Raw genomic sequence first — 16,416 nt, forward strand, 5'->3', positions numbered from 1 at the left:
CGGCAAACTGAATAGCTCTAATTTTTCTACTGGTGCATGCATTTTCACCTTGATGAGTTCCTGGACCATATTTTCTTAACTTTGGCGGAATTACACGAAACAGGAGGCCCCATCTGCAGAGAAAATAGCCTGGCTTACGGTCCTCTGGGAATATTCTCATTAAAGGGGAAGAACTCACCGGCACGCATCGTGGCTAACAGGAGCAATAGTGTACTGTAACTCATACGACCCCACTTCAAAAAACCTGAAATATCCCTTTAAGAACAGTAGAACAACTTTAAGTTAAACTCAGGAAGACTTTGGTGAATGAGACCCACTGAGACAAAGTCCATGTTTCATACAGTCCATGGAAAACCCCAACATTTTGTTCAACTGTTGAAGTCAAGGCTCATTTTTTGGAGAGAGTCAGCTGTCTGAAACCAGCAGTCTGTTGAACAGGTCAGAAATAAAGAAACTAAACTCCCATGTGTCATGTATGTTTACTTCAGCACTTGGACCCAGCTCCTTTCAGCTGCGTCTAGCACGTGTCACCAGGGAGAAAGTCTCCACTGTACAACACAGCTGCTCCGGGCGGCCTCACTCACAGCAACCTCAGGAGGCAATTGTTCAGAGGAAGGGGAGGAGGGAGAGCTGCTAAACACATTTACTCAAGCCAGGAAACATATTATAGATGTATGTTTTTCGAATCCTATATCCAAGGATGATCTGATAGAGGACTCTGATTGTGATGGATCACACAGTGAGCAAAGGGAAAAACATGCCCTGGATTTCTTTCTAAGACCCTTTTAGTCAAGCACACATGATTTCAGAGCCCAGGAAGGATACTTGTGATCAAAGGTGTACCACAGTCTGAAGAGCCACGCACTCTCCTGTTTGGTTTTACTCTGGCCTTCAGCCTGAGGGCCATCCTGGAAGAACACAACACAACCATTATCAGTATCACATACTCAAGAGTTTCTGCATGAAAGCATCAGGATCCGGACTAACATGCTGTTATCAGACTGAATTATCCACAGTAAATAAACTAGAAATAATCAGATGATTCCTTATTTGCAGATACGCTTTAAAGTCTCGAGGAGATATCAAACAAAATGTTGTTATCTTATGTTTGATTTACTCTGTAATAAAGTTAAACACCTAAAAGTCTGATCCCTGTCACATCACAGACTGTTACTCCATGATGACCTGCAGTCTTCCCACAGACATGATCCTAAAAATCACTGCATCAGATACAGTGAGGTGCAGCATCCCTAAAAGTAATAATAATAATAATAATACATTTTATTTAAAGGCGCCTTTCTCTGCACTCAAGGACACCGCACAGATATATATATATATATATATATATACATACACGAATTTACATTAAAGGAAAGAAAATCAGAGTCAGAAATGAAAACAATATAAACTAACAAGGGGTAAGAATAAATAGAAACAATAACAAAATGACAGAGCAATTGGAGTCAGACGGAGTAGGCGGTTTGGAACAGATATGTTTTGAGTTGTGATTTGAAATGGGGGAAAGAATCTGTGTTTCTGAGTTGAGGTGGTCATGAGTTCCAGAGACGGGGAGCAGAGCGGCTGAATGCTCGGCTCCCCATAGTGGTGAGACGGGCGGAGGGGACACACAGGTGTATGGAGGAAGAGGATCTGAGGGAGCGGGACGGAGTGGGAACATGGAGGAGGTCGGACAGATATGGGGGGGCGAGGTTGTGGATGGTCTTGAATGTCAACAGAAGGACTTTGAACTGAATGCGGAACTGAACAGGGAGCCAGTGGAGCTGTTGGAGGACAGGAGTGATGTGGTGGATGGAGGGGGTTCGGGCAATGATACGGGCAGCTGAATTCTGGACCAGTTGGAGTTTATGGAGGGATTTGTGAGGGAGGCCGAGGAGGAGAGAGTTGCAGTAGTCCAGACGGGAAGTGACAAGGCTGTGGTCAAGGATGACACCCAGACTCTTAACCTGGGGGGAGGGTGAGACGGAGGAGTTATCAATGGTGAGTGAGAAACTATTGGATTTGGATAGAGTGGATTTGGTGCCAAAGAGGAGAACCTCGGTTTTATTGCTGTTTAATGTAAGGAAATTTAGGGTGAACCAGGTTTTTATTTCAGAGATGCAATCAGTGAGGGAGGTGGGCGGGAGAGTGGACGAGGGGTTAGTGGTGAGGTAGAGCTGGGTGTCATCTGCGTAACAGTGGAAGTGAATGTTGAATTTGTGGAAGATATTACCGAGGGGAAGGAGGTAGATGATGAAGAGGAGGGGCCCCAGGACAGAGCCCTGGGGCACCCCTGTAGTGACGGAGGAAGGAGTGGATTTAAGGGACTTGAGTTGAGTGAACTGTGTGCGGCCAGAGAGGTAAGATGTGAACCAGTCTAACGGAGTGTGGGTGATACCAATGGAGGATAGCCTAGTGAGGAGGGTGGTGTGACAGATGGTATCGAAGGCTGCACTTAGGTCGAGGAGGATGAGGATGGTGAGGAGTCCAGAATCAGCTGCCACAAGGAGGTCGTTAGTGATTTTAAGGAGTGCTGTTTCAGTGCTATGGAGTGGGCGGAAACCGGACTGAACTGTTCATACAGGTTATTGTGGGTTAGGTGAGAGTGGAGTTGGGAGGCAACTGTTTTTTTGAAGTGAATTCAAACACTTCACTGAACTCTGCAAATTCAGCCTCCATCTTCCTGACAGACTGAACTCTCTGACTTGCCAACTCTGCTTCTCGTCGACACAAAAATTGCAGAAGCGAAACCGATTGAACAGGGAGAGAAGCACTGACATGAAGTAAAAATAAATGATCTCTGTGTGAGATCCTCACCCCCTGTAAGACCTGGAAGCTGTCTCCACAGGGCTGCTGGTCCTGATCTGGATCCACACCAACCCTGAAACACAGGAAGGAAGAATTTTAATATTAAGCATTCATGAAAATGCAATTAAACTTGATTTTGAAGTGAGCCAATCAGCAGTATTCATTAGCATCTTGTCTCTTTGTCTCTAATCATGAACTCTGCTCATCTTTCTCTGTGCAGTTTGCATTTAATCAGGTTTCACTTCAACACTGAAATATTTCCCTATCTTTGTCACTGGTACATCTACAGGATGTAGATGTGTTCCCTTTTTGCTCTGCTGTGAGTATGAAGATGTTTTCACATGAAAGTGCTGATTATTAGAGGTTTCACTGGCTTTAAAAGATCCTGCGCATTGGTATTCCACCCGACAGACAGAGAGAAACACTGGCTGAAGATATCATGCAAATTTCAGGGGGAGATTTGTAACAGATTACAAAGTCTTGGCTTGTGACCCGAAAGACAAAACCACAACCTCGCAAAGAAAACAAGCTATACATTCAGAAGTAAGGAAATCACCCCCAACCCGTGACAGAGAGACATTTAAGCATGCCACAAAAAAAATCATGTGATTGAAATAGTGATGTGTTGCTGTCACATGTGTCAGACACACACTGCTCTTCATATTTTTCTGTATCTTCAGTTTTGAAGTGCATGAACATGACAGGAAGAACCCCAATGCTTTATGGGGTATACCTGAAATAAAATATACCTCAGCAGTGTTTGAGTCAACAAGCTAAAGAGTTATTTAAACTCACATCATAATTATCAGCACCAAATAGAGACGTGTTAGAGAAAGCGTACAGAGCAGGAGAGAGCTGTCACTTTTAGTCACCATATCAAACATTCATCTTTAAGGATCCAAAAGGTTTATGTCCAAAGTCACAAGTTATGCAAGATGAAAAAACCTCTATCAGCCTAAAAAGTTGATCTTAACATTAGAACCGCTTCTGACAAGGCCAGACAGCCAATCAGGGTTTAGAAGTTTTGTGTCGGCCAATCAGATCTCATCAGAGGCCAAGGCCATGATCCTTCCGTGGAAATGTTGGGCAGCAAGAGAACATTTTGTCCTCGACGCTGAAGTGTTGAAGTGTGAGGAAGGGTGCGGCTTTGACAAGAGTCAAACTATGACAGCTCAACAACAGAGTCAGAGCATCTCCAACACTGCAGCTCTCGTGGTCGTTCTCTTTGGTAGTGGTCAGTTCTTCCACAAGAGGTCCAAGGAGGGAAGCTGGTGAACTGGGGAAAGGGTCATGGGCAGTCAAGGCTCATTGATGTGAGCTGGCTTAAACTGCTGAAAGAGTTCATAATGGCTCTGAGAGAAAGGTGTCCCAGAACTCACAGTGCATCACAGTCTCTTGCATGTGGCGCTTCAGACCGGTCAGGCTGCCCATGCTTCAGTCCGCCAATGAAAATGCCTACTACCGACACGTGAGCATCAGAACTGGACCCCAGAGCAAATGAAGAAGGTGACCTAGAGGGACTCAGAGTTCACTTGTTCTCCAGATTCCCCAGAACTCAATCCAACTGAGCTTCTGAGGAATGTGCTGGACAAACAACTCCAACCCATGGAGGCCCCACTTCACGACTTGCAGGACTTAAAGGATCTGCTGTTAATGTCATGGTGCCAGATACCACAGGACACCTTCAGGGGTCTATTAGAGACCGTGTCTTGTAAGGCGGGGGCTGTTTGGGCCTTGGCTTAAAGAGAGGGGGGTCTACTCAACATGAAATAATACTGACTGTCAGATCAGCTTGGACTGTTTGCAACACTGAACATGACAGTATTGATTTGACGACAGTTTGAACTGTCTGAGCTTTGCATTAGAGCAAAACGCATGCTGTGCTAATGTGCTAACACTAGGCTTGGCCTCATTTTACACTGCACAGATATTAAAGTGGTGTTAATCTTCTCATCTGAATCTAAGCAAGTAGCTTAATACACTTAGCATTTCAAACTGTTTTGTTTTTCAGTCACTGAACACACTTCTCTCATCTCTAGCTGGAGTGAAATAACTTCCCTCTGGTGTATCTTACCAACAGAGACGGATTAAACCAAACAGAAGCAGATTTTAGAGGGGCACTTTTAATTCACATAAGCTCTGGGGTATTGAGTCTAATCCTTGTGGACAGAGGCCAAAGCAGACATGTGTAACATTTCATGGCTACATCTGTAACTACATCTGACACTGTCTGTCCTGTAGGAGGGCTCAGTGATGTGTGGGGTTATCTTTAGACTTTTCCATGACAGGCACTTCTGAGGAAATCTCCACTCTGAGTGAATCAGTAACAGCATTTTTCTTTCTGCTTCCCACCTTGGCGGGCTTGAGAAGCAACAGGCTGAGAGTACCCCGCTGCATGTTAAGACCTCTCAGAGGATCTTTAGGGGGTGGAGGTAGCATGGAGGTCAGAAATCTGCAAAAACAAGGACGTGCATAACGTGCTGGTGCTGGATCAGGAAGGATCTCAGAGGAATCTGCTCCCAGATTAAGACGCAGCTGAGAGAGAGGCACACATTTCCTCCCATAAGAAACACTATACTCCCTTCATACATGTTCAAAGACAAACTCACATAAAGGGGGTGTTCATGGATTTAGCTTTACCCACTAACCTGTAATCCTAATCCATAATACACCCCTCCTCCTCCTCTACTTAAATCCAACAAATATCCCTTATAAACTATCTTGATGCAGGTTTCTGTCCTCCAGAGAAGTCGTGCAGTCATGAACCGAGCAACACTAGAGGAACGATCATGACACAGCCTCTTGGTGTCTTTGTTATCTTCCTCTTCTCTGCCCGTTTTTCAGATCAGTCCATCCACGTGTCTGTGGAGCTGCATCCTTGAAACAGTGTGCGTGATTTGTTCTCTGCACTGCTGTGTGAAGAAAATGGCGTGACAGCCCACAAAGACAACAAAGAAAGGTTTTCACATCGACGTAAGAAAGCCTCGAACAAAGCACCTGATCATCCAGAAGGACTGACTGGAAAACACAGCTGGTCTGATGTGACGCAGCGATTTATCTGCTTCAAACCAGTTATAAAATAAAACACCACGTCCCGAAGAATCAATGATTGAATTCAAAAACCAGCCATCCAACTTAGCCGCTGAAAATATCTTGTGTTCTTGGAAGTCCCAAAACCTTTTACAGACACCCAATGAACCGTATTCACATGGAGGCCATTTGCTGGTGACATCACACACTGGATTGAAGTTTTAGTTTTAAAGGGGAACCAATTTACAAACTAGCTGACAAAGTCTAGATCCCCAAAAAAGGACATAGCAAATAAGCGAAGGTAAGACCACAGGCGTCACATGGAGTAAAATTAAACAATAACATCAGTGTTTGTTCTTCTAAGGCAGTCAGATAAAGTGATCAGCTTGCTTGTGCAAAACTTACACAAAATTAAGTGGTATTGTTTCATTAAGGGCCTGTGTCCATTAGAGGCGTTTTTGGGCTGGCAGCACCCACAACCCTTATTTTGAAGTGCTCCTTAAGCCTGGTTTATACTTCTGTGTTGAATCGACCACGTAGCCTACATGCGTGGGTCCACGTAGCTCCCGTACCTACGCAGAGGCCTTCACATGTAGCTGACTCACAACTCCTGAAACATGTAACTACGAATCGAATTGAAGCGGACCACAAGCCCTGTGATTGGTCCGCTCTGCAGCATTGTATTTCTCGCATTTACAGCACTTCTGGGATCTTCGCACGTCGGCCGTGTATTTCATCTCCTGCAACGTCTCCTCTCTATTCTTCATGTAATCATGTCTGTGTGATAAACAGCGACATGCATCAGCTGTAGATTAACATAACACGTTCAGGAGACCCGACTATCAGAGGAACCACACTGCCCTTAGTCGTTTTGGCGGGGTGTTGTTGCGTAATACGGACATAACGACGCAGAAGTAACATGTGCTTAGGTCCATGGGTGCATCTCAAAGCTCTAAACTGCAGTCTCCTCGCTCCTCGCTCCTCGGTCGAACCGGAAGTACTTACTGACGCGCCATTTTAACTTGCGTCCCAAAGCTCTAAACGCTGCTGGAGGAGAGAGGAGCGAGGAGCGAGGAGACTGATCCGAGGAGGGATAATCGAGGAAACACGAGAGCAGACTTTGCAGAAGTCTTTTCTCTGACAGACACGCCCCCTTATCGAATATCACTCACCAATTGGACGCTGCAGCGGCTCGGACTTAACCGAAACTTAACATCAGCTGAGTTTAATAACAGAGAAAAGATGGACCTTAAAACAGTCACTAAGGGTGCCCTGAAACAGATCATAAACACACGTTGGTTTCTAAACAGTCTGTTTTTGATGAGCTGAGATTGAAAAGTGTTTGATATGAGTTTAAAACACAAAATACTGATCGCAAAATCATCAATTCAATATAACAGAGGATGGATTATGTTATATCTGATTGTTTTTGTCAGATTCACTGTCTAATGAAATAGAGTAATAGAGTCTAACATCATAGATAGAATATATATTAATGATCAGTTATTCCTCCTGATAGTTTCCCCATTTCTTCTCGTTTTCTTCATGAAGGGAAGTCTGACAGTAAAGTTTGTCTGTTAGTAAAAACACTTGTTATATTTCCAGTCAGGTTAATAAAGTTTCATATGAGGCTGATCATTAATGAGCACAGGGTTTGAAAAGAGTTGCATGGTTTATATTTTCCCTTAAAGTAATAAATAATTTAATAATGAGGCATTTTAAAAGTGAATCGATCCGTGATGCTTCAGGACAGAATAAACAGAGAGCTGATTCTCTTCATGTGCAGGTGTGTGTTAAACGTGTAGACACAAACAGCTGTTAAAGCCGTCATCACAAACCGACGTCGCTTCACGTGACGCTCCGGAGGAGGGGACATCTCATTTCTCTAAATACAAATCTCCTCTCTCCTCTCTCCTCTGGTTTCATTTCCTCGCATCTCTGGTGGGCGGGACTAAGATGCGAGGAAGAGACGCGAGGAAGAGACGCGAGGATGGACGTTTAGAGCTTTGAGATGCACCCCATGTCCACCTCTGCTGCGTAGGGTCTAGTAGTATAAACCAGCTTTTACCAGTTCTTAGTTTATGGAAGTTGTCTTGCAGTACTCCCCCTTCATTTGATAGAGACTGTTAAATCTGTTTTCAAACTGCTCTGTATGCTTCATATTTGTTTTTATCAAGGGATATTTTCAAAAGAACATGTAAAAACAACGGGAGAGAATTACATCCTGGCATTACCAGCAGCGTTTCTCCTCCACTTCTTTTTTTTTTTTTTTTTTTTTGCTGAAGTGGATATCAAAAGTCTCATCTCTTTTTGGTTCTGATTGGTCATTCAGGGAGAAGTAGAAATGACAGGCATAGTGGTCTCCCAAAAGGCTACTTATGTACTGAAAATAGTACCAATGAATGCTGTGAATGGACACAGGCCCTAATGTCTACAGCAATAATCCAGAGACATGAACACTGTGGAAGAATTGAAGAGTGAGCTACACAGCTATCGTTGCATTGTAAGCTGAAATACATCCAGAGAGTTTCACCTCAGGCTTATTTAAGATGAGTGTTAATATCTTGAGTTATTCCTGTTGTGTCCATACTTCTCGAACCTTTATGTAGCATGGAATTGGGAAATGATAATGGTAGCTGTTTTCTGAAAGCAGCTGAAAAACATATCAAATTGTGCTTATTAACCTGCGAGCGGTGAAATGACCATAAGTCAGATTCCATCACTACCTGGGACAAAGCAGTAAGACATAATAAAGGCATTTAAGCTCCCCACCCTGGATGTGTCATCACAGGAAGATGGCCACCTTGTGAATGTGTTTATGTTCCCCTTTGTCAGGAAAACAGAAGTAAAGTGTGAGAAAAGGATTCTTGTCTGAACCAACCACACTTTCCCGACACCAGATTTTACAAACAGCACCTGGAGTACTCCCACTTTTCTCTTCGACGTCGCTCATCCTGCAAAGCTTTGGTTTCCCCAACTCTGTGACATCATAAACACAAGGTACAAGGTGTAAGGTTCAGCACAGTTCTTATGGTGGGAAGAAAGTAAAAATCCCCTTTCTATCAGATACTTGAATGAGGAACTGGAGCAATCACAAAAATCTCTGAACTCTCAGGTTTGTTTTTCTGTGTGTGTAAACAACGTTCCTCCATTTCAAAACATTAGCTTAAATAAATCTGTTCAAGGATGAGAGCGTTTCTGCAGTCAGTGTTCATTTAATGGAGGACGAGACATAAAAGAGAGTTTAATCAGATAACAGCGTTATACACACTAACTGGTGGTTAAATCTGATCCTCTGTTTTTGGGACATGAAATAATCCCCACACTTGGCACAGAGGTTCGGCAGATGCTCAGGCCTACACATGAAAGATGAAATATATTCTACAATTTTTCTGTTTTTCTAATTTAATCCCTCATCCCGGACTCTGATCAAATCATCACATCCATTATTCTGCTTTATGTTATTGTTTGTGTGCCTGATCGTTGTCTTCTCCGTCACTCCTTCTGTCACGTTATTTCAACACTGGCAGAAAAAAAAGATAACCTTAGAAATAACTACAGCTCTCCAACCGCTCAGTACTTCTGTCCATAATGGTTTTACTCATTTAATCCCTTTATGTTCATAAGAGTTCATCTTGTATCAGGAAGAATAAATCTTTAAGCTCACATTCTCAGAAAACTATTTTTACATTTGTACTTGATTTTAACTTCTTTGACTGTCTGAACATGAAATGAACGTTGTTTTTTTTCAGCACTTTCTCCAACTTCTCCAAAATTCAGAGCTTAAAGTTGAAACAAAAATCAACCATTTCAGCATCCCTATTTCAGCTGACATTTGAACTTCTTTAATATTTAATATTAAACTCCCACTTCTTCTGTATTTCATCTTCAACTCTACAACTCTTACTCCCTTATTTTAACCACAATCATATACTTTCCGTGTAAAGGCCTTATGATATTATGTCTCATCTTTGAACACAACTGCAGTTTCAGAAACCATCGGCTAACAGCTGACTTTGATGCCTCCGGGAGCAGCAACCAGCTTTTAGAGTTCACAGTGTTGATGGTGTAAGACTTATTTGCAGTGTTACTGTAAGTAGAAGCAGCTTGAAGTGATTGTGTGTTCAGATTGAAAGCAAGAGTCAAATATAATCCTATAGATATGACTATAAAATAAACAGTCATTCCAAGCCTCATCACATAGACGGTTTGTTAGTTTGAAGTCTCAGTTTCACTGTAAACAGTGAGTTAAGCTGAGGTTGCACTCTTGCTGATTTTAGTGGTACAAAACCCCAAATATAAACCGAGTTTCTTGCAATTAACAGGTCTTAAATTTGCAGAAATAACTTCATCATAAAGCAGATTTGTTGTAAGCGATAACATTTTTCTTGCCTGTCTTCAGGAGGAGAAGAAAACTGCTTGATGAATGAGGCCTGGATCTATAATTTCTGATGCATTCAACTGTAAGCACTGATCGGCTTTCGTGACACAGCGTCACAGCAGGTTTGGAGCTTAAGCACAAATTATTGTTGATTACAGGTGCAGGTTTAGCTCCCTCATGCTCAGAGGCCACAGTCCTCATTACACTGGTCCTGACTTTATTTGGTCCATGTCTTACTCCACTCTCTCTACACACTTCTCATCTCTCTCAAGCTGTTTTATCTAATGGAGGCAAAAAAGGCTTGTAAGCTGCCCTAACGGGCAAACATTTGTTTTCCACTTTGTACCAGAAACAGACACCAGAGCACTTCAGACACAGATAAAAACTCCAGTCCCATGTCTGCTGATTCTGCATTATGCAGAATCTGTTGTTGCTTTTACTGCAACCTCAGCTTCTTGAAAACTTCCATTTTCACTTTCATGTTACTTCAATTTCACTTATCTCCCTGCTTTACTCGTGACTGTAACTTCAGCTTCTCTTCACTGAAAGAAGGACTTCTGTTTGAACTACTTATGTCTGAATACTGACACTTTGTTTTCTTTCAGTATTGCAACTCCTTGTTGCATTTCTTATCATGATTACTCATCCTTCATACATTATTAATGACTGCACCTTCAGATATCTTCAGGACTTTCATTTCACTGGTCAGTTATTCAACACCGCTACTTCAGCTTCACACACGACTTGTTCTCTGTTCAGCTCTTCTATCTGAGCTGCATTTTCTTTTACGAGTCGCGTTCGTCTGCCAGCTCATTTCAAAAATTCAGCTTCTTCAAACTGCTTTAATAGCTGCAAGCATAATCAAATATTCTTAGAACATTTCAATGTTTCTTGTTCATATACACCTCCACAGAATCCAAGCTTAACTCTATTACAGATTCCTCCTCAGAGTGAGGTGGGCTCCACAGACAAAAACCTTAAAATAAGCCCAGCAGGCGTTTCTATAGTAACTCCAAGTGCGCCTGAAATTTTCCACTAGAGTTGACGGATTAGCTGCTCTCCTCTGACCAAGCTGAAGCACATAGGGGTCTCTTTTTCTCTGGATAGCTGCTCTGCCAGTGCTGGATGATAAGCTGCACGCCTGCCTGCTTACACACCGTCCATCAAAAACCTAATAACAGAAAGCAGCAGCGTCTCCGTCACACCCACCGGTTTCTACCCTAGCAGCACTCCTCCATCACATCACCTGCCTCACCACAGCTGCTTCTTATTGGTCGCTCTATTTGAAGAATAACTCTTTGCAAATGTGATCTTCAATGAAAATAATACTCTTCACGTGCAGCTAGAGTTTTACTTTTAATGAGATCTAATTTAACTGCGCCATAGAGCATTGAAAGTTCACCCAAAATCTGAAAAAATGTGCAAATTTATGCACGTTTTCAGAGTGTGTGGATCGTTGCTGATCTGAAACCTGCCTGCCATAGCGCCACATGCAACAGTTGCCATGGTGACTAGTTCATGAGGGAGATTTCAGCGGCACTCTGAACCTCCACCAAACACAATAGTTCCTGCTCAGCCTGAGGAGGCATTACTCATATTAAAGAGCCCGTTCGCTCACGCCGCCTCTGCTGTTGTCACACAAACCATCAGCCCGTAATCCGCTTTGTCATGACAAATAAGCTCCTGGTGCAACAAAACGTCACTGAAATAAGGGAGGCTGGGCTGCAGATACACAGACAGCAGAAGCAGGCCCACCACTGATTGCAGCTGCAGCTGGGAGAGCTGGAAGTGTGGAAGCTTGGTGGTCATAAATAATATATCAAGGACCCAGGAGAATAAACTACAGGACTTTGAGAACTGTTGGATTCCTTCAAAGATGTAACAAGATCCTGAAACTGTGGATAGAAAATGTAACGTGTGGAGCAACTCTGGCCCCATCTCCTGGAGAATAACACCAGGCAGCACAAGTTGATGTTATCAGAGCCACACAGTCACACCCTCCCAAGTAGTCCATCACCTCTGCATCATCCTCAACCCCCCTCTCTCCTTCAAACTACTCATTAGAAACGTCACCAAAACATCCTTCTTCCACCTCCACAACATTGCACGCCTTAGATCCTCTCTCTCCTCCTCTGCTGCAGAAACTCTCACACATGCCTTCATAACCTCCAGACTGGACTACTGCAACAGCGTCCTTTACGGCCTTCCCTCCTCTGACCTCCAAAAACTACAATATGTCCAGGACTCAGCTGCCCGGTTACTCACCCACTCCGGCTCCAGAGCCAACATCACACCCATCCTTCAGCACCTCCACTGGCTCCCCATACAGCACCAAATCCACTTAATGATCCTGCTTTAAGTCCTCAATAACCTCGCCCCCTCATACCTAACTGACCCCCTCAAACGCCACTCCCTATCTCGCTGCCTCAAACCATCAGATGCCAACCTCCTGTCCCCTATCACCAAGACCAAGCACCGCACCTTGGGGGACAGAGCCTTTGCCATCGCTGCCCCGACTCTCTGGAACTCTCGCCCTCCACACATCCGCAACTTTGACTCACTTCAATCATTTAAAAAACACCTCAAGACCTTTCTTTTCAAAAAAGCACACAACACATAACCTCTACTTCCGCCCCCCCTCTGTCCTTGTTCTGTTTAATTTATTTGCTTTTTTTTTTCTTCTGTAAAATAACTTTGAGTGCCATGAAAAGCACAATACAAATCCTATCAATTATTATTATTATTATTATTATTATTATTATTATTATTATTATTATTATTATTATTATTATAATAACTATTATTATTTTATTATTACTATTTGATTATTATTTTTTATTATTATTATAATAATAATAATAATAATAACAATTATTATTATTATTATTATTATTATTTTATTATTATTATTATTGTTCTTTTATTATTATTGTATTATAATTATTCTAATTATTATTATTATTGTTATTATTATTATTATTATTATTATTATTATTATTATTATTATTATTATTATTATTATTGTTATTATTATTATCATTATTATTATTATTATTATTATTATTATTATTATTATTATTATTATTATTATCAGAGTGTTAACAGAGAACATATAGCTGCCCTGCAAAGACAGAGAGCTGTAACCAAGAGTGACCATACAGACCGGTATGACGAGTCCCAACAAATATCTATAAAACTGTAACATGTTCTGGTTATGATCCAAGTGAAATACTAAAACAATGCACCATGCTTGCAACACAGATTTGTCTATATATGTCAATCAATGTCATTGCCAAGGCTGCTATTGAAAAGCATCCCTAGTACACAGTGAGTCAATACTGGTGGTGATCAATCTGGATGTGCATCTGTTGCTAAGCTAGCCCAGTTTATGATACACACAGGACCTACTGCGTAAAGTCAGGCCGGAAAAGGAAGTCAGCGTTTTCAAGATAGCTCAAGCGGTAACCTCTGGTCTCAAAATATGAAGCCCATGCGGAAGTGTTCTAACCTGCAGCTCATCGAGAATCTGCTTGAGGCTGGCTGCAGAAACACCAGAAACCACAAACACACCAATTTCAAAAAGATGATCTTTACAGCAGAAATAAACAGCCTGGTTGAAAAACCGCTTGGCTCTACGCAGCTAATCTCTCTAATATTTTCCAAGATATTAAACTTTGCCCAAATAAGGTCATAGCTGACCTGATTGACAGGGGGGGGGGGGTTATAGCTGTTAGCGAAAAGGCTAAAGGCCGGCCTCTTTACCTCACACTAGCTCGGACGAAGTTAGATTGAGTTCGGCTGTTTTTTTTTTCCTAACGCAACGGTTCAGAAGATGTTAAGATTATGAGTTTTTTCCCAAATAAGTACATGAGACATAAGACTGACAGGCGGGAACACATAGCTGTTGGCTAGGAGGCTCAAACCCCGCCTTTTACCTCACATTAAGTTTGGTTGAGTTCCACATTTCCAATATGGCTGCCGCCGCCGATTGGCTTCCGAACAGCGCTTCAGAAACAGATGGGTGACATCACGGAAACCACGTCCATTATTCATACAGTCTATGGGAGAGCTACAGCTTCATTCAAAAATGTAATGGACGATGAATAGGGATGGAAAGATATATCGGAAGATGATAGAAAATTGGTACAAATAAGGGTGGATTTCCCTCCGTTTGATCAACATCATGAAGTCTCTTGCACTGCTCTCTCATCACTCGCTGAGTGGAGGATAACAGACATGGCAGCAGCAGGTCAAGACCGAGCAGATATGCTGACATCTAATATTTATTATTTTGATTTGGGAATCATTCACATTCAACTTTTTTAGAATTGGACAGAAATTTTCCAACAAGGTATTTTTGTACATTAATTTTTTTTTGTTTTGCAAGGTGCTGAAAAAAGTGTGTAGTGGTTTTATCTGAGTTATACAACACACCTTAAAACTGTCCATATCTGAGAATTAAAATAAAATAATAATTATTCCAATTTTGAGTTAAGAACACTTTTCTTGGGGCGCTGGTGGCCTAGCGGTCTAAGCGCCCCACGTATAGAGGCTATAGTCTTTATGGCAGAGGTCGCCGGTTCAACTCCCGGCCGGTTGACCGTTTGCTGCATGTCTTCCCCCACTCTCTGCTCCCCACATTTCCTGTCTCTCTTCAGCCGTCCTGTCAGTAAAGGCGAAAAAGCTCCAAAATATAACTTACAAAAAACCAACAGTTATCTTGAAAATCGTTAGAGAAACGTGAATGAATTGTATCATGGGCCAAAAATTGGGATTTAATTGAATCATGAGTTGAGTGTATCCTTACATCCCCAACGATGAACATGCAGCGTTTTGCTCACGCTTCAAGTGGAGATGCTGACGGGCAAGCCAAGTTCAAACACAAACGTCAGGTTAAGGTGCACGGGTGAAAAATGTAATGGTATCATGACCTCACATAAGGTTTGTGCTAAAATAAACGTGTCTCTATCTGGAGGTTTAAAACTGTAACTGCACAAGTGAAGCTACACGATTATATATATATATATATATATATATATATATATAACCTAGCATCTATTCTAACATAATCTGCTCCTTTTGTGTTTCCGTGCAAACGAACGACTTTGTTTAAGAAAATAAACTTTAATACGATTACAGAAACAGAAAGCAACTCTATCCTTAGCTGGTGTGTTGAAAACAGCTGCGCTTAGTCAGCTAGCTGTCATTGGCTCAACAGAGGATTAGCTTGTTTTTTCATAGATGGGATGAAGGTAGCGCTTCACACGAGGGTTCTCATCTCTGGCTTTAGCTGCTCTATGGTGACCTTCCTTCAACATCCTTCAACATATATGTGGGCTGTAATGTCATCTGTTTCAAACTCATTCCACAAAGTCAGATTTTGAAGACTTGGACGTTCATGCTTGTTTTTCCTTCTCTGTTTTTAAAATGTGAGGGAACGACTGAGGCTCAAGACGTCTATCTTACATAAGAAGTGTCACCTATATCTTGATTTATGTACCTTCTTTCATCACTTCAGAGACAACTCTAAATCAATAAAACTGAGGATCTATCTTTACGTCCCTTTCTGTCATTTCTGGATCATATCTTAAATGTAAAAGTTTCTGTAACGAGAGTTCAGTTTTCTTCAAAGGAGCATAACTGTATTAATCACCTGATGTGCAGCCAGGACAGCATGGGTGTCGTCCCACCTCCAAACACCCAGACAGTGAAGAAGACGATGAGCAGCGTGGTGGTGAACATCATCTGCCGGGCGTATGTCGCCGTGTCCCGGATGGCCAAGGCAAATGCCATCGCTCCACGCAAACCTCAAAGAATCGAAAAATCATCCAATTAAAATCAGAGCTACAAAGGTTGGTTGATTATTTATCAAAGCAAGAAAACAAAATAAGACTTCATACCTGCAAACATCATCATATGCTGGAAGTTTCCCTTGATCTTGTGACGTCTGCCGAGGTTGAGGAGGAAGGACAGCGGGTAGATGTTTAAAGCCCTTCCGATGAATATAGCAATCTGACGGCGGGTTAAGGTGTCTTTGAAGGAATAATCACATCCTGCACTCACTTATGGAGGTGGGTGAGCTTACTGACACATATGGGAGCTTCATAGTAAAGAACAAACATCAAAACAATTCAATTATCTTCTTTTCTATCTACATTTTTCTGATTAGTTTCAAAAGCTAAATGCATCTCAGGTCAAAG

General features: G+C 42.1%; 1 protein-coding gene across 3 annotated transcripts in view; it reads right to left on the reverse strand.

The window, feature by feature from the left end:
- The window catches only part of slc9a7 (solute carrier family 9 member 7), a 59,595-nt gene that overhangs the window by 11,662 nt on the left and 31,517 nt on the right, over positions 1 to 16,416 (reverse strand). For 2 of the 3 annotated variants that reach the window (XM_034699925.1, XM_034699918.1), the window contains 4 exons: positions 16,117 to 16,228; positions 15,870 to 16,023; positions 2,815 to 2,878; positions 826 to 908 (listed from right to left, as the gene is read on the reverse strand). In XM_034699925.1, coding sequence (XP_034555816.1) covers positions 826 to 908; positions 2,815 to 2,878; positions 15,870 to 16,023; positions 16,117 to 16,228 — 413 coding nt within the window. Of the gene's footprint in view, positions 1 to 825; positions 909 to 2,814; positions 2,879 to 8,751; positions 8,815 to 15,869; positions 16,024 to 16,116; positions 16,229 to 16,416 lie in introns of all 3 variants that reach the window. The other variant, XM_034699911.1, reaches the window with a different exon arrangement.

Source organism: Notolabrus celidotus, chromosome 2 (genome assembly GCF_009762535.1).
Source record: "Notolabrus celidotus isolate fNotCel1 chromosome 2, fNotCel1.pri, whole genome shotgun sequence".
NCBI lineage: Eukaryota > Metazoa > Chordata > Actinopteri > Labriformes > Labridae > Notolabrus > Notolabrus celidotus.